Below are 24,343 nucleotides of genomic sequence, written 5' to 3' on the forward strand. Positions count from 1 at the left end.
GTCACCTCCCCCCATCCAGCATTGGTCACCGAACAGAGAACAGGTGGAATAACCAAAAACAGAGGACGGACGAGAAAGAAATCCTAGATCAGCACAGCAGAGCACACAAGCACGACCATTACACTGTACGCTGCGGATTTATCTATCCACAAGGTCCAAAAAATATAGACGATAGGTGGCAGCCGGCCGGCTACAGGCTAGCAAACATGATAGAAATGCAAAAAAGGGCCGGACGCACACTATAAGTAGATAGCAAATGTACAACACACACAATCAGCCCATGTGTGCAAAAGCAACAGAGCTCGACAAAGGCTCCGTGGAGCCGAAACCTTGATTTTACACACATGGGCTGATTACGTGTCTGTTATACTTCTGATATCTTCATATAATGTGTGGCCGGACATTTATCGCGTATGTATGTATGTATGTATGTATGTATGTACACACATATATGCATACACACATTATATATGCACCATGTAATATACATATATATATATATATATATATATATATATATATATATATATATATATATATATATATATATATATATATATATATATATATATATATATATAATAGTAGCAATGATAATATATGAATGTGTGTGTGTATAGATCTATATGTGTGTGTGTACATATATACACACAATATACATATGAAAACACGTTGCTATTGGATATGTACTAATAAAGGCACCTTATGTTTTCACATATTGGAGGAGTGCTGCCGTTATTTGGATATTATATATGTGACTGTGTGCATATACACACAAATATACAAGAATAATAAAAACTAACAATAAGTCAAGTATTCAGTGGTCCAGTTCCAAGTTGCTATCACTGCAGAGATGTCCTGGTTGCAGTGTTGCCGTCATTGATTCTTTGTCATTGGTGATACTGGCTCCATGAAGGCACGTCTCCATGGTATAATGTCAGTCAGTGGTGGATGCTGCGGAGGTAGGCTACTCCACATTCCTCCCAGTTCTCCCAGTCTGCCTTCTGCGCTGAGTTTTGCTTGTGCGTCCCGTGGTTCTGACTGCAGTTTGCTTCTTCTCCTGTAACTTTTGTGGGCGCTTGTTGGATTTCCGTTGAGTGCGAGCATTAAGAGACTTGGTGAGACTGCAGATCCTATGGAGACAAAGTGGGGTTAGTTAGTAAAGTCTGATGCATAACCAAAATGGAGTCTCCCACTTAATAGATCATCAATCATAGTGGAGAGGTGATAACCGTTGAAATTCAGGACTGTGGAGTCAGTAAGCCAAACCTCTGATTCCAAAGCACGGTCACTGCGGATCATGTGCATAAAGTGCAGCACAGATTCATCTCTACTACGACCCCACAGCACTAGTCACTACTGAGCATGTACATAAAGTGCAGCACAGATTCATCTCCACTACGACCCCACAGCACTGGTCACTACTGAGCATGTACATAAAATGCAGTACAGATTCATCTCCACTACGACCCCACAGCACTGGTCACTACTGAGCATGTACATAAAGTGCAGCACAGATTCATCTCCACTACGACTCCACAGCACTGGTCACTACTGAGCATGTACATAAAATGCAGTACAGATTCATCTCCACTACGACCCCACAGCACTGGTCACTACTGAGCATGTACATAAAGTGCAGCACAGATTCATCTCCACTATGACCCCACAGCACTGGTCACTACTGAGCATGTACATAAAATGCAGCACAGATCCATCTCCAGCCCGACTCCACAGCACTGGTCACTACTGAGCATGTACATAAAATGCAGCACAGATCCATCTCCACCCCGACCCCACAGCACTGGTCACTACTGAGCATGTACATAATGTTGAAGACACAAAAGAGAATAGTAAAACCAAAAACACTCAGTTTGAAAAAATGTTGCAGTAATCCGCAAGTGCTAGTAAAAGATGTAAAAAACAGGGTATTTGGTTGATACGTTTTTTGCAAAAAATGTATACTAAGCTGCTCTACCAATCTTCACGGTATACCCTTATCAGAGCAGTCCTAACTAATGTATGCAATCCCTATCTGATGTATTTAAAAACCTGATCATCTGTATATAACCTGTGTGAACAGGGTTCAGAGAGGAAAAATCCATGTGTGCATACAGGGTAGAACAGCTTTTGTGCAGATAGCCCAAGAGGAGTGGTGGAACTCCCCAGTCTTGTAGACACAAGAGAACAATTATGGAAACAGGAACACATGGGCTACTTGCACAGTGAACAAGTCTGTATGATCATGTTCACACACCACCAATAAACTTGAAGACACAAAAGAGAATAGTAAAACCAAAAACACTCAGTTTGAAAAAATGTTGCAGTAATCCGCAAGTGCTAGTAAAAGATGTAAAAAACAGGGTATTTGGTTGATACGTTTTTTGCAAAAAATGTATACTAAGCTGCTCTACATAATGTGCAGCATGTACATAATGTGCAGCACAGATTCATCTCCACTACGACCCCACAGCACTGGTCACTACTGAGCATGTACATAAAATGCAGTACAGATTCATCTAGACTACGACTCCACAGCACTGGTCACTACTGAGCATGTACATAAAGTGCAGCACAGATTCATCTCCACTACGACCTCACAACACTGGTCACTACTGAACATGTACATAAAGTGCAGCACAGATTCATCTCCACTACGACTCCACAGCACTGGTCACTACTGATCATGTACATAAAGTACAGCACAGATTCATCTCCACTACGACCCCACAGCACTGGTCAATACGGAGCATGTATATAAAGTGCAGCACAGACTCATCTCAACTAAAATCCGAGATCCTTAGATCATTAACAGAACATTTCATAACTTTCCAAAATTATTATGAAAATATTTTAGGAGTTAAGAGTTGGTTTATTTTTTGCTGACTCCAACTCTATCAAAATGGACAGCAACTGCAACTCCACAGCCCTGGTTAGATTGTTGTGATCCCCAGGTGAATAGACAAATGTCCTTGGTTCTATTTGGAGTGACTGGTCACACATGAGCCCCGCTGCACGGCACTGATGAAGGTTCACAAGTGCTGCCCACAGCCATCACCATCACTACATAGACAATGAATGGAATGGTAGGGCGCATGCACAACCAGCCGCTCCATTCACCTGCTCCTGGCTATGGTCTTGCAGTCAGGGGATAAGAGTAAGACTAGATACTACAACTGATATATTTTACAGATGATTAAAAACAGAAACAGTACATATTACCACCAGTTTACGGTTGATGTTTTTTTTTTCTCTTTGCTGTAACACTACTGCCAGGTCTTTAGCAACCTTGGTTTGTAGATTTCTTTTATTCACTCATGCAGCGTCTCTGACAATCCTCTATGCATCTCGGGTAACGCCAAGTTCCCATAGTGCAGAATTCACACCAATACACCATTACTATTCCCGGCCTACAGAGGGCAGTAGTGTACCCTGATCACGACTCCTCTGCACTGACACTAGGAGCATGGATCCCCGATCTGCAGCGATTCCCTAACACACATCTACCACCAAACACTTATTCCCAAACTCCTTGTGAGAGATACAGGTACCCATGTCCAGCTGCGGGTATTCCACCTGTACGGGGGCAAAAACAAATGCCTCTTCCCACCGAAGGGTAAATGATAGTCGTTTGGAATTGTTTATTCCTTGTAGTTTTTCTATTATGCTACAGCCCCTTAGTAATCTTAGTGATAGTAATAATTAGGGATTTACTATAGAAGTAATTACCCAATACACGAGCATGGGGAGAGCATAGGTGGACAGATGTCTTCTGAGTCACTGATCCCTCAATACAGAAAATAGCTTAAAACTGGAATAACAGCAGCCCAATCAGTAACGAAATACACTAAAACCAAGCGTCTGACAACGGCGATAGTCAGGCTACGTGCACACCTGCTCCGAGCCACACAGTATTTCCATGTATATACATTAAACCTCTCCATAAGGCTGAGGACAAAATGGCGTCTTTCTGCGCATTATGTGGTATAGTTGTTGGGTTTCTTCCCTCCACAATGAGACCCTTTCCTATAATGTAAGTAATGCACTGATGTTCGCAGTCCGTCGGTGCCTAGGCTGATATTTGGTGGTTTTTCACCATGGCTAATCCCCCACCAGGGCCCACTTCACCCTGGGTCTCTAACTCTTAGAATACTTGCAAAGGCAGAAATAAAATATTAAATGTTGTTTAGAAGTTGTATTGGCATAATATGGTAACATTTCTGTCCAGAGAGTTTTATCAGTGTCTTTATAGATATAGATGACCAAATCATTTTATTGCATTTTTGCTTCATCGGCCATAAGGTGTAGTTTTTCAGCAGCGCGGCTGAATAAGACACGGTTGAGGTTTTATGTGGGAGATTTTTTTTTTATATATACTGTTCATATTTCACACTGAATTACCTGTTGAATTAAAGCACCACTCCAGCGTGGTTTTTATTTTTCAGTGCTGGAGTGGCGCTTTAAATGTAAGCCCCTTTCCCTCATTGTTATACGCACCTTCCAGCGGCTTCACCTTCAACCGGACGCCTCTCCTATCCTGCGGCACCATCTTGTGCCCACAGCTTCTGACTGGCCAGAAGTCAGAAGTTACATCACAAGAGCTAAATGCAAGTCTATGAGAGCCGGAACGAGGCCGTCACAGAGATTAAGAAGTGACCCCGGTGCCCTCTATGAAACACTGGTAGTGATGAGCGAGTGTACTCGTTGCTTGGGTTTTCCCGAGCACGCTCAGGTGGTCTCCGAGTATTTGTGACTGCTCGTAGATTTCGTTTTTGTTGGCACAGCTGCATGATTTACAGCTACTAGACAGGCTGAGTACATGTGGGGGTTGCCTGGTTGCGAGGGAATCCCCACATGTAATCAGGCTGTCTAGTAGCCGCAAATCATGCAGCTGAGGCAAGGAAAACTAAATCTCCGAGCAGTGACAAATACTTGGGAGACCACCAGAGCAACGAGTACACTCACTCATCACTACACACTGGAGCTGCTGGCAGGTAACTTTTCACCGGAGACCAACGGGAGCGACGCTGCAAAAGGATGAAGACGGCGGCAGAAGAGGAGACAGGGGAATTACATCAAAACGCCACTCCAGGGGTGCAATAAAAAATACAAAGAAAACCTCGTGTTTGGTGCTTTAAATCTTCAGGTCACTATGGTGTAATAATACCTAATGTGTACGGCCTCTTTCGGAGAAGATGAGAGTTTTTTGACAGATGCAGACGTATATTGTACAATAACTAATTTCATTACTGTAACTGGGGCATTCATATGAGCCCCAGTTAAAGTAAAAACATCTGCCTATAGTGACAAAAGTCACAGGCACATGACCCGAGTCCAATAAAGCAGTCATTGCTAATATGTGTATTCACTGCTTAACGTTCACTGAACACTATGACAAATGAGAAGACAGAGGCGGCAATAACCACTTCTGCCTTCTTATGTTGGCTGACAGCTGTGGACCCGGCCTGCTCCGGCTACATTGCATACATCAAGGATTCCTAGAACTATTCTATGTATCCTCACATTTTCCATCATTGCTTAGTTGTTCTCAAGTGACCAATCTAGATGAACACATGGACTGGACGCATCTACATCTCTGACAAGCACTTACCGCTTTGAAAGCAGTGGTTCTTTAGCTTTTTTGGGTACAGATGTGGATTTGGACTGTCCCTCTTCATTCTTTTCCTCATCTTCTGCCTGTAGGAAAGATACACACACATCAAAAGGCTGTTTTATTTACAAATAGACAACACAATTTTTCTCTTCCTAAAAATGGTAACATATTACAGCAAAGTGGATGACATTTTCCCAAATCTTAAAAAATCTGTAGTGAAAATTGACCTGAGGTTCGGATTGTAAGTCTCCAGTGTGTGAATTTATTACATGGATTTTTACTGCAAATTTAAGTCTTTGTAATACATAGAGAAAAAAGGATGAAATTTGCTTTAAAACCTTCTCAAAATCTGTATCAAATCTATGTGTAATTCACATCAGAATATATGTACAGGTGATCGTTCAAGATCTGCACGTGTGCGTGTTTCCTTGTGAGAAGAGTCACATTAGATCTGTCCAGGTCCAGCATGTAGTCTCCAACACTATTCCTGGAAAGTGTTTTTGTCTGCAGCGCTGATGTCATGTTGACAGCTCTGCAGCCAATCAGTGATCTTAGCAGCTCTTAGTGCAGTGTTCCCCAACTCCGGTCCTCAAAAGCCACCAACAGGTCATGTTTTCAGGATTTCCTTAGTATTCCACAGGTGATTGAATGCTTGCCTGTCCAGGTGATGCAATTATTTGGAAAGAAGAAATACAAGCCAGCTCACCCGTGATGCATAAACCAAACTTCAGGAGCACGGACTCGCTGTGTCCAGGCGTATAAAGTCCAAAACAAGAAGAGAATGTCCAGCTTCACTGAATCCGTAAAAAAGAGTTTTCTTTATTCACAAACTTTAAGCATAGAGGATACAGACTTCAGCACGAACCATATGGGTAAGAATCTCAACGCGTTTCTGGAGACTAAGCTCCCTTAATCATGACTGCATGACCCACTAAGACAGTGTTCCCCAACTCCGGTCCTCAAGAGCCACCAACAGGTCATGTTTTCAGGATTTCCTTAGTATTGCACAGGTAATAATTGCATCAAAACAAGAAGCAGCCTTACAGAGCTGTGACACAGAGGCCCGATGGAAAACCCCACAGGAGGCCATAACTGCACACGTGCAGTGAGTTTTGACCCCAAGGTGGGGCAATCTAACTTGTGGGCGATACACTTCCAGGATGGCAGAGCAGATAAAGCGGGGGATTGTGACCTTGGAGGCTGGAAGACCTCTGCCGTGACCCTTTGGAATCATGAATAAAGAGTCGGAACACCTGAAAAATGCTGTTCTGCAGAGATAGAGACACAGAGCCCTGACACAGTGCAACTTGTGGAGGGATTGTTCCCGAAGATGAGTTGTAGATGGACAAAAGGAAGGACTATGTTCTCGTTAAGGTGGAAGAGGGAAACTAACTGCGGGAGAAAAGGCGGGACTGGACGAAGGACAAGGGTGAGCGGCACAAAAGAGCTGCCGGCTCCAATATGTGCTTGACGGAGGTGATGGCATCCCCTGGAAAGCAGGGGAGAGAAAAGTCCTGAATGGGCTCAAAGGAGTTACCCTGAAGACCGTTTAGGATCAGGGATCCAAGTGAGGAGCAGAATGGGCAACAACCTGTAAGAAGGTTCTGACCTGACGGCAAGAAGAAAGCTGGGTTTTTCTGGAACAGGATTGACAGGGTGGAGACCTGGCCCTTGATGGGGTTGAGAGATGCCAGATGTGAGACCTGGCTGAAGAAAGGTCAGAAGAGAAAAGGACATGGGAGCAGAGTGCTTGGTTTCGTACCAGCGAAAAAGGCCTTCCAATTGCCCTTGGTAGATGCAGGAGAAAACAAGATTTCCTCACTTTGATCACAGTCTGGAAGACCTGGTTGGAGAAACCTGCATGCTTCAGGATGGAGTCTATCAATTTAACTTCATGGCTGCTGTAGGCAGGGAATTCTGGAGGAAGAGAGGATCCTGGGAAAGGAGGTCTGGACAATCCGGGAGTCTCCATGGGACGTCTGCGATGAGATCAACCACAGGAATGACCGGTATTCCCTCTATCTTGATTTTCTTGATGGGTCTGGGAATCACCGGCAGAGAAGAAAAAAAGATGTGGCAGGCGGAACTGTGACCAAAGGATGACCAGCGCGTTGGAGGCGATAGCGAGACCTGGAGACAAGGCGAGTAACTTTGCTGTTCATCCTGGATGCCATCAGGTCGACGTTGGGTGTGCCCCACCTTAAGCAGATTTGCCTGAAAAACCAATGGGTTCGGGGACCACTCACCTGAAGAGAGACGCTGGCGACTTTGGAAATCGGATGTCCAGTTGTCCACTCTGGGAATGTGGACTGCTGATTTAGTAAATTGAAAGTGAGAATCCTGGATGGTGAAGCAAAGGAACCTCTGATCAGATTTGCAGATTGGCTATATGAAGGTAAACATCTTAAAATGTCCAAAGAACAGAGGAACTCTGCACTCGCTTGTTTAAGAGCTTAAGGTCCAGGCAGGAAGGGGCGTATAGAATAATCATTTTTTGGGACCATAAAGAGTTTAGTAAAAACCTGAAAAACGCTCCCGAGAAGGAACTGGAAAGATGATGCCAGATTGAGGTAGAAAGGCGATTGCTTGAAAGTATCCTGGAACCAGCAAGGGATCATATGGGGACAGGGATTTGAAAAAAAAGACGATAACGGAGAAGATGAAAACTCTATTCCGTAACCTGTGGAGTCATCCTATCTGATAGAGGCATCGGTGACCACAGAGAGGCACGTGTCCCTGAATAGAAGGAGACGGTCACACACCCCGGGGGGGAATGGGAGGCGGGGGGGGGGGGGGGGGTAAGGTCAGAAGAGGTTTCCCAGGAGGGAGCGACCAGTCATGCGGAAGAAAATCTGTTTGACCTGGCTTGAGAGGGCTTGCTAAGGAGAGCTTCGTGGTCGTCATAAAAGAGCCGGCTTGAAGGAGGGTCTCCTCTTCACCTGTGGTGTATGGGAGCAGTCCCTGCAATTAGACATTCAACAGGTTGAAAATTGACAAAAGATGTTAAAATGCAGAGTGCGTTTTTTGGTGAGGGGACGCTTGGGTCTTTGTTAGGGAAGAGAGGTACTCTTCCCTCCGGTAGCATAAGGGATGATCTGATCCAGTCTGGATTCAAACAGGAGAAGATCCTGAAAGGGGAGACTGGTGAGGGATGTTTTGGAAGCAGTGTTTGCATTTCAAGCCTTAAGCCAAAGGATTCAGTGAATAGCCATAACGTTGCTGGAATTGATTGCTGGTCAGCAGCAGAAAATGACGGAGCTGACGGGAGGAAAAAGGTGTGAGGCCCAGGGAGGTGTGAAGTGACGAGGCGGCAAGACCTGGTCAGTCAAGGAGATAGATTGACTGCCGGGCGGGTTGCCGAAAAGAGGGCAGTTAAAGTCCGAGCACAGGCCCAAGGAGACGGGGGTAGTCAGGCAAAGTAGGCCTCGGGGAAGTCAGAGCCTAGATTAAAAATCACAGCCTGCGAAGAGCGTGGGGATGAGAATGTAACCAAGGACTGTAAAAGTTCTGGGCCCGAAATGAGCGAGGGACCTGGAGAATCTGGCGAGTCCTAGAATGAGCCTGGGAGCCCCCTAACCCAAACGGATCCGTGGTAAGGAGAAGTAGTTCGGGGTGGGCAACGCTATGGCAGACAACTGGGCTGGTGTTAAATGGCAAGGATCATTCTCTGACCACCCCGAGACACTTGATGTGTTAGGGGGTATGGTCCTGCCGCGTAGAGACGAGAGGGTACGATGTGGAGGACGACACCGTTCTCTCAGTCTCTAGGTGGGAAATCAGGGAGAGCTGTTACACCAAGCTGCCCGTAGTCACAAGCTGAGCATGAAAAGCAAAGGAAAAAGATTAGCTACAAACAACAAGGCCGTAAGGAAGAAATAGGTCTGGCAGCAGAGCCAGTGTCTGCCTCCTACTGACACTAACCTAAAACTGAGTAACTTCTAGCCAGTCAGTGGGTGCACCCTGCTGAGGAAGAGATAACTTTTTTGCACTTGTAGCAGCATACACCCATGGTCTCTTCTGCCCCCAATGAATCGATTTAGAAAATAGAATTAGACTTACCGGTAATTCGGTTTCTAGGAACCTTCCACGACAGCAGTATTGGAGGATGTCTCCCGGCCCTAATAGGGGACAGGAAACAGAGGTTAAAAACCCTCACCTTACTGCAACCACCAGTGTTTTTTCTGGACACAGTAGCATGTATAGTTACCACTTAAGTGCAGGAATCATCCAATAAGAATATCAGATATGGAGGGAAATTAGTGCTGTCGTGGAAGGTTCCTAGAAACCGAATTACCGGTAAGTCTAATTCTATTTTCTCCAGTCACCTGCCACGACAGCAGTATCGGAGTGATACCAACAGCTAATTTCTGTAGGGAGGGACAACTGCCTGCAGAACACGTCTGGCAAACGATAGGTCCCTATTGAAATTTAGCCTGTAATGCCGGGTGAATGTATGGATTGACGACCAGGTGGCAGCTCTGCATATCTGCTCAGACGATGCGATCCCTCTCTCTGCCCAGAACGTCGAGACTGAACGGGTGGAGTGGGCTTTCAGCGATGTCGGGGGTGCAAGCTTCCGGGATGAGTATGCAAGACAAATGGCCTGTTTGATCCAGTTTGCGATCGTACTTTTAGCCGCTTTCTTGCTTTTATTCCGTCCTGACCACTGGACGAAAAGGTTTTGGTCTATCCTCCAACCCTCCGTTTGTTGGAGGTAGAAGAGGACCACCCTGCGGACATCCAGGGTGTGAAAGTTTTCTTCCTTCAGATTAGAGGGGTTTGGACAGAATGAGGGTAAGACAATGTCTTGACTTCTGTGGAAGTCTGAGACCACCTTAGGCATAAAGGCAGGGTCTAGCTTAAGGGTTATGCTATCCATGGTTATGGTTAGGTATGGCTCCTGTACTGATAAAGCCTGTAACTCTCCTATACGCCTAGCGGTAGTGATTGCAACTAGGAAGACAGTCTTGAAGGTCAGGATTTTTAAGCTGATGGCTGATAATGGCTCAAAGGGGTCCCTGATCAGTACAAGGTTCAAATCCCAAGGAGGGGTCTGGACCTAGAGCCTAGGACGAATCCTAGCCGCAGATGTCATGAAACGTTTAACCCAACGATGGCCTGCTAAATCCTGATCAAAAAAGGAACCTAGTGCCGACACCTGAACTTTTAAAGGGAACCTGTCACCCCATTTTTTCAGATTGAGATAAAAATACTGTTAAATAGGGCCTGCGCTGTGCGTTACAATAGTGTATGTAGTGTACCCCGATTCCCCACCTATGCTGCGAAATACATTACCAAAGTCGCGGTTTTCGCCTGTCAATCAGGCTGGTCAGGTCAGGTGGGCGTGGTGACATCGCTGTTTCTTCCCCAGCTTTCCGTTGGTGGCGTAGTGGTGTGCGCATGTCCAAGTGCCGAATCCACTGCGCGCAGGTGAAGAAAAAGCACGCGATCTGCGCTATTACCCTTGTCATCGGTGGGGGCGGCCATCTTCCTGAGGCCGCGCGTGCGCAGATGGAGTGCTCTGCTGCACAGGGCTTTAGGAAAATGGCCGCGGGATGCCGCACGTGCGCAGATGAGATCGCGGCGGCCATTTTCCCAAAGCCGAGTTTGCATTTCTGCTTCAGGAAAATGGCCGCCGCGATCTCCATCTGCGCACGCACGGCATCCCGCAGCCATTTTCCTGAAGCCCCGTGCAGCAGAGCACTCCATCTGCGCACGCGCAGCCTCAGGAAGATGGCCGCCCCCACCGATGACAAGGGTAATAGCGCAGATCGCGTGCTTTTTCTTCACCTGCGCGCAGTGGATTCGGCACTTGGACATGCGCACACCACTACGCCACCAACGGAAAGCTGGGGAAGAAACAGCGATGTCACCACGCCCACCTGACCTGACCAGCCTGATTGACAGGTGAAAACGGCGAATTTGGTAATGTATTTCGCAGCATAGGTGGGGAATCAGGGTACACTACATACACTATTGTAACGCACAGCGCAGGCCCTATTTAACAGTATTTTTATCTCAATCTGAAAAAACGGGGTGACAGGTTCCCTTTAAGGTGCTAGGTGAGAGCCCTAACTCCAGTCCCTTTTGGAGAAATTCTAATAATTGAGCAATGTTGGGATGGAATGGATCAGGTTTGTTTGGGGCACACAAGGATGAAAATTTTTTTCAAACCTTGCCATAGATGGCGTTAGTTATAGGTTTCCTACTTTTTTGTAGGGTTTGAATGACGTTATCTGAGAGACCTCTAGCTCTCAGAATCTCGGCCTCAGTAACCAGGCTGCTAGTTTCAGCCTGTGTAGGTCTGGGTGTAGCAGTGTCCCTGCTGAAGAAGGTCTACTATCTGAGGTAGAAGTATCGGGCCTTCCAGAGACATGTCTGTTAGTGCGCCGTACCAGCTTCTTCCTGGCCACATCGGTGCTACCAGAATTGTTGTGACCCGATCCGCCCGGATCTTCTGTAACGTTCTTGGCAACATGGGAATTGGTGGGAAGGCGTATGCCAGAGCAAACTTCCAAGGATGGGAGAAGGCGTCCAGTCCCTGAGCCCCGCCTGAGAGGTTGAGGGACTAGGGATAAGAACACCTCTTGGTTCAAGGACCATTCTCCAGGATGGAAATCTCTCCTGCTTAGGAAGTCCGCCTGGGCATTGTCTGACCCCTATATGTGTACTGCCGAGATGGACAGCTGTCTTTCTCCCCAGGAAAAAATCCTTGCAGTGGTTGATTTTAGGCTGGTGTATTTCGTGCCTCCCTGGTGTCGGAGGTAGGCCACCGTTGTTGTGTTGTCGGACATTATCCGTACATGGTGACCCTGGATGAGGATGATGCAGCTTTTAGTACCTCCTCCACCACTTTCAATTCTCTCAGATTCGAGGATCTGGACCTGATGCTTGGGGCCACAACCCCTGGAAGTGGGAACCTTCTATTATGGCGCCCCAACCTCTCTGGCTCGCATCTGCTGTGAGCTCCTTCAGAGGCATTTGATCCCAGCTGACTCGTCTTTGAAGGTTCTGGGAGTTCAGCCATCATGAGAGGGAGGATTTCACGTGATTGGGGAGGGGAATCCTCCTGGTTAAAGCATTCTGGCGTCCTTTTGAATGCATGAGGATGTGGGTCTGAAGGACTCTTGTGTGGGCCTGGGCCCGGGAGACTGCCTGGATGCAGGATGTCAACAAACCCAGGATTGACATAGAGTCCCTTAGGGTCAGAGAATTCTGGCTCCTGAACCTGGAGATCCTGTGGACGAGATCGTCCTGATGGTCCCTGGGTAAGAAGGGCATTCTTTCCCTTGAGTCCAGAAGAACTCAGAGAATTTTTTTCCTTGGAGACGGATGGAGTTCCGACTTCTCCAAGTTCGGAATCCATCCCAGTGATTTCAGGATATCCAGGACTTTTGTCACATCTTGATTTAGACGAGGAATAGATGGAGCGATAATAAGAAAATCGTCCAGGTACGGGATGATACAGATCCCCTGATGTCGGATGAAGAACACTGCTTCTGACATGATCTTGGTAAAGACCCGTGGAGCTGATGAGACTCCAAATGGAAGGACATTGAACTGATAATGGCTTGCTCGATGTTTTTGGGCCACTGCAAATCTGAGGAACTTCCTGTGGTCGGGAAGTATTGATACATGATAGTAAGCGTCCCTCAGATCTAACGTAGCCATTACACAGTCCTGGCCAATCAGCGGGATTGCTGATTTGATTGATTCCATTTTGAATCTGTGGTATTTGATTACTTGATTTAGGGGTTTTAGGTTTATAATAACCCGGTGTTTCCCAGAGGGTTTTTTCACCAAAAATAGGTGAGAATATTGGCCTTCTCCTATTTCCTGAGGAGGTACCTGGGAGATAACCCCTGCTTGAAGCAGATCGAGAATATCTGCATTGAGGGATCCCCAAAGGTGTGGAGACTGTAGGGAGGTAATTGTTAGACGGTGAGGAGGACTCTTGAATTCTAACCTTAAGCCTTCCCGAATGGTACGCAGGACCCACTGATTTGTGGTGATGGCCTGCCATTGGGAAAGAAACCCTGAGAGTCGGCCCCTGACCGGAGAGCAGTCACTGATTCTCAGGGGTCTGCTGGGGTTGGGGAACAAGGATGTCCCTAGCTTTACCCCCTTTGGGGTAACTCCACCGACCCGATTTACCTTTACCCCTGTAGTCCCTCTGGGGGACCTGCTCACGGGAGGGTGGAACGAAAAAAGTGTTTCCTCGAGCTTTTTTGCTCCGTAAGAGCTTTCTTTTTATCAGTAGCCTTGTCTAGGATGTCATCGAGGGCTGGCCTGAACAGATAATGTCCTTGAAAAGGAATACCACACAATTTGGACTTTGAAGTTAAGTCACCTCCCCAGGATTTAAGCCATAGAGCTCTCCTAGCGGAGTTGGAGAGAACTGCAGACCTAGCGGCTACCCGTACAGACTCAGCGGAAGCATCCGCCAGGAATCCGGTTGCCTTCTGAAGTAACGGTAGGGAATTTAGAATTTCCTCCCTAGATGTCCCCTGAGAAAGGTGATTTTCTAGGGTACGTAACCAGAGAAATAGGGATCTGGCAACACATGTGGAGGCCACATTTGTCTTTAGCAGATTAGTAGATGTGTCCCAGGATTTCCTTAGTAAGCTCTCAATTTTTCGATCCATAGGATCTTTGAGCTGCGAGAAATCCTCAAAGGGTAGAGCCGTTTTTTTGGTTACCCTGGACACTTGTAGATCTACCTTAGGCATTTCCCATAAAGAACAGTCCCCCTCCAGAGGGAAACGATAATTCAATTCTGATGGGACACTCAAACCTTTCTCAGGTAGGCCCCACTCATGAAGGACAAGGTTTTCAATATTCTCGTGTATAGGGAACCCTTTCGGGGTCCTAGGCTTTAACCCTCCAAATAGGTCATCCTGAACGGAATGACTCGCTACCTCCTCTTCCACCCCCATGGTGCCCCTCACCATGGAAATTAGCTCTTCCATATCTTCGGAAGAGAAATTTTTTATTGTCAGTTTTGGGGTTGGAAGTAGAACCCTCATTCTCCCAAATGTCCTCTGAACCCGAGGTATGGATCTCGCCCGAGTCAGATACAGTAGGAGCCATCTTCCTTTTCTTAGGAGGAGGAGGCTGAGGTTTCGGGGCCTGAGACAGGCCAGAGATAGAGGATTGGGCCTCCTGTTTAATGAGGGTTCTGATGCTGTCCAGGAGGGAGGGCTGTTCACTACGCAGCACTTCATCCGTGCATGGTTGGCAGAGCTTTTTCTTATAAGCTGAGGGAAGCTTCGTCGCACACTTGTGGCTGGGCATCTTATCTTTCTTAGGGGCAGGGACCCTGTCTCACTAGAAAGAGAGAAAAAGGCGGACTAAGTCACTTAATAACAAAAACTGGTTAGCAAGGGACCTCATCCTTTACTTACAGTAGGAGGGTGATCGCTGGGCTCTGCAGAAGCAGAGTGCAGGGGTTTGTCGTCGTCCATAGGGTCAGTCAGTCACCAGTCAGAAGGGACACAGACAGAGGCCTTACCTGGAGGCTTCCCCCGACCACGAATATATGCACATCGAGGTCGCCAGCCAATTTCGTGCTCCTCCTCCTCCCAGGGTCCGTAGGGGGTGATGCAATCAACCGCCTGTCATGGCTGCTGCAGGCTTGGAATGCCGGCCGGAGCACACGCAGGCTCCGGAGCATGGAGGCCAAACCGGAAGTTTGGACGCGTCACTTCCAGTACGCGTCGCGCGGCCGCCAGCGAGGAGGGAGGAGAAAGAGCCGGGGAGCTACAGGAGGACCCCGGAGAGCTTCACCGCCCTGCTTTGCCCCACGAGGAGGCGCAGGAAGGGCGGGATAGAGGGTCCCAAGTCGCGCAGAGTATGCGGAGATGGGAGCAGTCACCGGAGGAGAGCGGTGCCCCCGACCTCAACTGCCCGGTTATTAAGGTAACAGTGCTCCGATTGCCGGCCACGGCAGCACTATCTGAGAACCTCTTCATGCCCCATAGGTGACAGGAAAAACACTGGTGGTTGCAGGAAGGGGAGGGTATTTAACCTCTCTGTTTCCTGTCCCCTATTAGGGCGGGGAGAAGTCCTCCAATACTGCTGTCGTGGAAGGTGACAGGAGAAATCCCCTTTAAAACAGGACATGCACTTTAATTTATTTTTATAAATCAATAGTACAAAGACAAGAAACTTGTAAATGTATTTTATTATAGAAAAATGCCTGGTTCTGCAATAATCCCACTTTTGATTCACTCTCAAAAACTGCTTAAATCAATCATCAGTGAGGGATCAAATTACACCAGCTGACTATAAAAGTCTATGCAGAGAAGGTGGTGGAAAACCAAAAAGTCACAAAGAAACTGATCTAAATGCGGGATACAAGTCATATATTGGCCAGAAAATAACCTCATGTACACACGACAGCTCCTTCTGAACACTTACCAGGGAGAACAGTAACTCTGTAGGTCGGCCTCAGTGACCGGACCCACAAAGACAACAACGTTATATAATGTGATCATTTCATGGCTGTGAAGTGTGAAGTGGGGATTTACAGTGGGGCAAAAAAGTATTTAGTCAGTCAGCAATAGTGCAAGTTCCACCACTTAAAAAGATGAGAGGCGTCTGTAATTTACATCATAGGTAGACCTCAACTATGGGAGACAAACTGAGAAAAAAAAATCCAGAAAATCACATTGTCTGTTTTTTTAACATTTTATTTGCATATTATGGTGGAAAATAAGTATTTGGTCAGAAACAAAATTTCATCTCAATACTTTGTAATATATCCTTTGTTGGCAATGACAGAGGTCAAACGTTTTCTGTAAGTCTTCACAAGGTTGCCACACACTGTTGGTGCTATGTTGGCCCATTCCTCCATGCAGATCTCCTCTAGAGCAGTGATGTTTTTGGCTTTTCGCTTGGCAACACGGACTTTCAACTCCCTCCAAAGGTTTTCTATAGGGTTGAGATCTGGAGACTGGCTAGGCCACTCCAGGACCTTGAAATGCTTCTTACGAAGCCACTCCTTCGTTGCCCTGGCGGTGTGCTTTGGATCATTGTCATGTTGAAAGACCCAGCCACGTTTCATCTTCTATGCCCTTGCTGATGGAAGGAGGTTTGCACTCAAAATCTCACGATACATGGCCCCATTCATTCTTTCATGTACCCGGATCAGTCGTCCTGGCCCCTTTGCAGAGAAACAGCCCCAAAGCATGATGTTTCCACCACCATGCTTTACAGTAGGTATGGTGTTTGATGGATGCAACTCAGTATTCTTTTTCCTCCAAACACGACAAGTTGTGTTTCTACCAAACAGTTCCAGTTTGGTTTCATCAGACCATAGGACATTCTCCCAAAACTCCAAATGCTCTCTAGCAAACTTCAGACGGGCCCGGACATGTACTAGCTTAAGCAGTGGGACACGTCTGGCACTGCAGGATCTGAGTCCATGGTGGCGTAGTGTGTTACTTATGGTAGGCCTTGTTACATTGGTCCCAGCTCTCTGCAGTTCATTCACTAGGTCCCCCCGCGTGGTTCTGGGATTTTTGCTCACCGTTCTTGTGATCATTCTGACCCCACGGGGTGGGATTTTGCGTGGAGCCCCAGATCGAGGGAGATTATCAGTGGTCTTGTATGTCTTCCATTTTCTAATTATTGCTCCCACTGTTGATTTCTTCACTCCAAGCTGGTTGGCTATTGCAGATTCAGTCTTCCCAGCCTGGTGCAGGGCTACAATTTTGTTTCTGGTGTCCTTTGACAGCTCTTTGGTCTTCACCATAGTGGAGTTTGGAGTCAGACTGTTTGAGGTTGTGCACAGGTGTCTTTTTATACTGATAACAAGTTTAAACAGGTGCCATTACTACAGGTAATGAGTGGAGGAAAGAGGAGACTCTTAAAGAAGAAGTTACAGGTCTGTGAGCCAGAAATCTTGATTGTTTGTTTCTGACCAAATACTTATTTTCCACCATAATATGCAAATAAAATGATAAAAAAAACAGACAATGTGATTTTCTGGATTTTTTTTTCTCAGTTTGTCTCCCATAGTTGAGGTCTACCTATGATGTAAATTACAGACGCCTCTCATCTTTTTAAGTGGTGGAACTTGCACTATTGCTGACTGACTAAATACTTTTTTGCCCCACTGTATATATCAGCATTAGATCATCATTTCTATTGTGACACATTTCACATATGTTACTGTTCGGAGATAAAAGCCTTCTAGAATAATTTAGTAGTGTGAAAAAAAAATTAATTGAGAAATACAAACCATCAGGTCATGCACGAAAAACACAAGCGGACTACACGTAGAAGCATTTCCAAAGCCGGCTAATACATGAAGTGCTTCTCTGTGTATGGAGAGTAATTATTATTTTGAGAGCTTCCTGCGTCTTGTGCAGGGGCCTCCCTGGCTGGAATTTCCCATATCCCAGGAAGCAGGAATTCAGACACCTCTACAATTCACCATGATAATAACAGGCTGTTTATTTTGTTTTTTCTTTAACCCCTTCTTTTCATCAATGGGTTTGACCTTCATGGCAGCTCCCTATTTCACTTTATTTGGTAATACCTTTGGAAAGCTTCTACACATCCAGTGATTCTCAGATGTGCGGTCATTTGATCGCTTATACTATATACTGCTGAAATATAGGCTATAGAGGAAATCTCGGTCTCCTATAGAGCTCAGTTTACAGCTGAGCATCACAGGAAGACCAAGATGACAGCAATAGGGAAAGGGGTCTTCATCAAACCCTCAGATGTCATAATAAGCCATCACTTACTAGTGATCACGTTGCAGGGGCCAAAGCACACTGGCACCGCTGCATGTTCCATTTAAATGCCGTTGTCAGAGACTGACAAATGGTTAAGAGCCGGAACTTGGTGCCGGCCGTGGTTGTTTAAAGACCGACGCTAGCCGGTGTTTGCAGTTTGTGGAGAGAGCCCCCTCTACACAATGCACGCTCCTTACCAAGGTGTGAATACCAAATCATTTTGAGGGAAGAAATTTTTTTCTTTTTTAAATAATCGGAACCGCACAGAATATTTGGATATATTTAAGATGGGTTTATTTTTTTGGATGTCAGAAGACCTACAAAGTTTAGCAGTAATTATCTTTATTTTCAAGGATACGTTAAAAACCTGGCGCCGGCACCAGAAGTGCATACCAGCTGTTATTTTACATGGGGAATATAGTAATTGATAAGAGGTTGTCCGAGTAGTGGAGAATCCCTTTTACGATATGGCTGTCAGTTGTGAACACTACAAGGAGCCATCTGCACCCTCTTTTTAATTCAATAATCCTCCAGTACGCAGTGAGGTCCTTCCTACCCACAGTAGTGGTAACTACAATTTTATTTGGCCCTACTTGAGCTACATACTACTAATTCTAAGGGTATGTGTCCACGTTCAGGATTGCATCAGGATTTGGTCAGGATTTTATGCAGGTAAAATCCTGACCAAATCTGCACCTGAGGTCACTGGCAGGTCACCTGCGCTGTCCTTGCGTTTTTTCTGCAATGTAAGGACATGCTGCGTTCTTAAAAGACGCGCCGCATGTGCGTTTCCGCGGGTCTGCCGCATGCATCTTTTAATGCATAGTGGAGACGGGATTTCATGAAATCCCCTCCACTATGCTGTAACATCTGGACGCTGCGTTTTTGACGCTGTGGCTCAACGCTGCGTCGAAAACGCAGCGTTTCCTGAACGTGGAAACATACCCTTAGTCTACCATTGGCAGCTGAACAAGGAAAGGATGAATTTAATTCATCCTATTTTGATAAGGGCTTGGTGTATGACACACTGCCTAAAAATGCATTGGGTGGCTCCTACTAATATTCCTCACCTTGATGCCTGATCAATGAACTTTATGTTCTTCCAATGGATTTAGAGTTCTGTCTGACAATGAAGCTTTACAGGATTCTGACATCCTTGAGGGCACTTTAATTGTCTGCAGTACATGTGTTCTGATTTCAGCAAAAACAGCCCGCAAATGTGCCATAGCCTTTACCTGTAACACGGATGTATTCGGAAGCTAACAATACATTGTGTTACACCTAAAATGACATGGAGCTAAAATGTGGAGGGTTATTTAAACTTTGCTGTAACTGATCAAGACTAATTCATGTTCATAAGTTCAACGTGAACTGCATTGGTATGGGAAGAACCTCATATAATCGTACCTCTATGACACCAGGAGGCAGGAGGCCCACGCCAGAAAGATCCAAGTCACTGATGGTTGTGACAGTTACAGTGTGGTTGGGATGATCAAAAATAATGGACTCTGTTTTAGACGTAACCAATCGCTCGATTTCATCTGCTTCCTCTGTGAAAATAGATTAAAAAAATAAAAAGGTATTAAATAGACAGCGTGTAGGGCTCAAACTAGGCGGTGCTTTTAAAGGGTTTGCTGGGTGAAAATAATTAACCTAAGTCCACAGGATAATAGGTGATAACTTGTTAATTGGTGGGGGTCCTACCACTGAGGCCAGCACAGATCGGCACAATGGGAAACTTGTCAGAATTGAGGACAATCCACATGCTCGACCGCGACGCCATACATTCCCTATGAGGCTGCATTTGGCTTTTTCCAATTACCCCATAGAGATTGAATGGAGCAATAGTCGGATATCCATGTTCCATAACCAGGATAAAAATTCTACGATCTGCCAATCGGTGTGGGTCTCGGTGGCGGGTCCCCCACTGTTCAACAAGTTATCACCCATCATACGGAGCGGTGATAAAGAGGTTTCTATTGAACACAAGTTTAATTAGTGTAAGAGTTATTGTCATGTTATAAAATAGGAATTAGCCAGGAGAACTGCATTAAAAAACCCACGTTAATTGCAAACTTGCTTATTCTATGTTGCACTATTCTCCTGCCACCTGATATTTTTGAGTTTTATTGTTTATGACCGAGGACTGGCCACCGCTGAAGCCTTATGGCTCATGTAGACAAGTTAATATCTGGGGAGCAAGAGTCCCTAGAAATGCATCGTTCCCGACTACCAGCCCGTCTAAACAGGCCAGCAATATTGGCAGCAGTTGTCATGCACTGAAGCTTCAGTTGGAGGTCTAAATAGAATCGGGAGTGTAGCCCCACGGCCAACTAGTTGAAGAATTCACTGCACAATCTATAATCTGCAGCAAGATGTGACAAGGCCGTCTTATTGTGAATCACACCAGTTACAGAGATACCTGCTCTTCATAGTTAGTCAAGAAATTATTTTATTCACTGGACGTTGAGCGAGGGTCAAAATATCGCTGCTTAATCACTGAAGAAAACTTCCCGAATAACTACTAACAACGGGGATCACTGTAACTTGTGAGTCTCACAATAAAAGACGACCTTGCAACAGATTAAAGTCTGGTGAATTTGTCAACAAGTTAAAAGGGCTGCCGCACTGAAAGCACAGCTACCGGGAGAAAAGGAACTTACACCGCAGAGCGAGCTGTCAATCAAAATGCTGGAGAGTGATTACAGATGTACTCATAGTATGATTAACGGTGACGGTAATCGTTCCTGGCACACCTCGATGACTGAGTGAGCAGCACACGGGAAGATGTGGAATAATATGCAGAATGTAAGCCCGCAAGGGCAGGGCCCGCTCCCCTCTGTTATTGTTTGTTTGCTCACTGCATTTTATATTAGTATCTTGTATGTTACCCCTTCTCATGTACACACCATGGAATCAATGGTGCTGTAAAAATAAGTAATACGATTAAGAAGATCTTAAAGTTCTTTCAAAGGTGCCCCGATCTCTAGCTTCATCCTCAGTTCCCAAAGGGTGCCTGGCTGCTCAGTGCGGTAGCCAAGCCAGTCTCTTTTTAATGGCCAATGTATAAACAGAGAAGGAAGCTGTCTTTGCTATTTGAAAATATATAGAGTTTTTATAATATTATGAACACATATAGAAGTGACCAATCCCATTAAGGGGAATCTGTCGGTGGGATCAACCCTGCCTAAGCCGTCTATATGGGCCTGTAGGTGATAGGAAGCGGAATAACAGGATAACTGCGATCTGAAGCCTTATTCCATCCAGAGAAATCAAAGCTTTTCTTATAAATAAATGAGCTGTTCCAGGCTCCGGGTCAGACACTGATCTCCTGAGAATCTGCCTCCATAGACTATTTTACATGAAGAGTTACCAATGAAACGTGAGATGGCCGCTCTATCATCTCACTGCAGAGCTGTGTGTGATTATACCTGAAATCTGCAGGTTCCTTTCAGCTTCCATCTCACAGGCAGACAGTGCTGCAGAGCCGTGAGATTTACTATCATCTCTGGAGGCAGATTCAATGGAGGCAGATTCTCAGGGAGATCTATATCCGGTCCATAGTCCTGAACAGCTCATTTATGTCTGAGAATAACGTGGATTTCCCTGGAATAAGACATCAGATCACAGATATCAGAGTATCATATTATCCAGTTTCCTATTACCTACATGCCCATATAGACGGCTAAGGAGGGTTAATCCTGCAGAGATTCCTTTTACTGTTGGACATACATAGTCATATCACACATTCCAGACTATATGAACAGCCAGAAATCTCACTCACTGGCATTATTAATACTTGTACTTGGTTGGCTTCTTACCTAAAGCTTCTTCTCTCTCCTTTAGCATCTTTATGTATTCTTTATGTCTCTACAGGGAGAAAAAGACAAAGCTGGTCAAAACCTGGGAGGAATGACAATCACTCAGATAACTCGTTTTTTCCCCTTCATTCACATTTCTGCAGGCTTCAGTGTCGACATATCCCAGCATTCCTGGCTGACAGATGAGCCACATTATCTCTTCCCCTATATTCACTAGCAAGTCACTAACCTGTTGGGAAATATGGCACAGATACTGAATAATCCCAGATTTACCCAACTGTCCTCTAAGTAATAATAGACGGCAGGTGACATTAAAAGGGCTATTACAACCAACACCATTTATCACATTTCCACAGGATAAGTAATACATATATGGTTGGTGGAGCATGGACCTTGGGAACTTTACTCCATCGTAAATAGGCAGGTAGTGCTAAGGGTTGACCACCACTCCATGTACTGTCTGTAGGGGCTGTGCTCACACAGGTGATCTATGGCTCCCACAGACGTAAACGTAGAGGTGGTCAAATATGTGCACGGCTGCTTGATTCACACAAGGTAGCCTGCACCCCAGTTTTAGGGATCGGTGGCGTCCCCGCGGTCATACTGTGGATATATGATAAATGTTGGGGTGGAATAACCCCTTTGATAAAACAGCAGAAAGTACGTGACTAGAAAGTCTCGCTCTCCTGTTCAGATCGATGATGAGATGTTGGATGATTTGCATTCTGGGAAATGTATAGTAGCTTATAGAGGAAAGATTAATTCTGCAAATAGACACAAATCATACACATTAAAATCAGTCTTCTCAACCCTTGGCAGAAGAAACAAGCAAATAACATACTCATCTCAAAGAATTTGTGTATGGGTGAATGATGCAATAATTAAAGCGGCTCTCTGGGTCAGGGGTAATATTCTTCCAGCATTGTAGCACGCCAAATCCCAATAGTGTGAGACTTATACACTGTCAGGACTCTGCTCTGCTTGCTTGTACGTGCAGTCATCGAGTAAGCCCTTGTTTATGCAAACCGCAAATGAAGGTGGGTGCTCAAACCAACAAGTGGAGCAGAACTCCAAAAGTATGTAACCTACACACTGTTAGGATTCAGCATACTACAGTGCCGGACATTAATTATCTCTGGACTAGAAAGCCACGGTAATTAATGCTTCACGCACACAAAAATTCTTTGAGGTGATATGGGACATGAACATTTGAGAGAAGCAGAAAAAGAAGCTAGTCGGTACGTGACCACTAGTATCACACAGGATCATGTGATGATCACTCAAGCCAACTGATAGGATTTGGCATGGAACAGTGCAGCATGAAAATTAGCCTTGGCCTGGAAAAGCCTTTTAATTCTATAGCATGGCCAAGATTTGTGCACTTCCTTGCCCCTATGCTAACCAGACAGATCCCTTTGTCATTCCCACTGGGACAGCTCTGAACCGCCTTCTTGGAAATAATGAAGTTCTGGCAGCACTGAGTTAATGTCCTTTGTACCTCATCTTTCAGCCTCTTCTGCTCGTCTTTAATTTTGCGCTTGATCTCTTCCACCGCAGCTTTTCTCCTTTGCACTTTACGCTTGTGAAATCCAGTCAAATATTCTCTAAAAATTTAAATAAAAAATTACTAGGTTACTAGAAATGATCTGATGAGCTTTCATGACAATAACAAGTTAAATTTTCACTATTAAAATAATAGTAATCATTCTAATACTGAACTAGTTCACTGTCCTACTATGTCCGGCCACGTTCACATCACCCCAGCTGTGAGCCTTATAACCCTATAACATAAGCTCCACTATAGAAGCAGAAAAATGGAGTTCAATGCAGTGATGGATGCATTACATGATGGAAAACAACAGCCCGTCTGGACCCCACTGACTAATGAATGCTTTAAACAATTCTCTCATTTTGCAAAAAAAAATCATCACAGCATTCTGCATTGCATTTTTGTGAACTTAGCCTAATTTTATATAAACTAATAAAGAACAGTACAGAAAAATGTGCAATAATCTGGTATTAGTGCTGTCATGAAGTACATAGCTAGGCAATGATGACAGTCCTCTCCTGACCAGGAATCCCTCATTATCATTGCTAGGATGTTCCTGATGAAAATGTCCATTAGATCATTTCTAATGATTCTTCCAACCAATGATCGTTTG

At 45.4% G+C, this 24,343-nt stretch overlaps 1 protein-coding gene across 2 annotated transcripts in view; it reads right to left on the bottom strand.

Annotated features, from left to right (window-relative positions):
- Positions 1-540: 540 nt before the first annotated feature.
- Positions 541-24,343, bottom strand: part of NOL12 (nucleolar protein 12) — a 29,473-nt gene continuing 5,670 nt past the window's right edge. The window contains exons 3-7 of one of the 2 annotated variants that reach the window (XM_069736988.1): positions 23,680-23,785; positions 22,182-22,230; positions 19,768-19,910; positions 5,612-5,697; positions 541-1,133 (exon numbers count right to left, since the gene is read on the bottom strand). In XM_069736988.1, coding sequence (XP_069593089.1) covers positions 968-1,133; positions 5,612-5,697; positions 19,768-19,910; positions 22,182-22,230; positions 23,680-23,785 — 550 coding nt within the window. In that variant the 3' untranslated portion in view covers positions 541-967. The remainder of the gene's footprint in view (positions 1,134-5,611; positions 5,698-19,767; positions 19,911-22,181; positions 22,231-23,679; positions 23,786-24,343) is intronic. The other variant, XM_069736987.1, reaches the window with a different exon arrangement.

The sequence above is a fragment of the Ranitomeya imitator genome, chromosome 8, assembly GCF_032444005.1.
Source record: "Ranitomeya imitator isolate aRanImi1 chromosome 8, aRanImi1.pri, whole genome shotgun sequence".
NCBI lineage: Eukaryota > Metazoa > Chordata > Amphibia > Anura > Dendrobatidae > Ranitomeya > Ranitomeya imitator.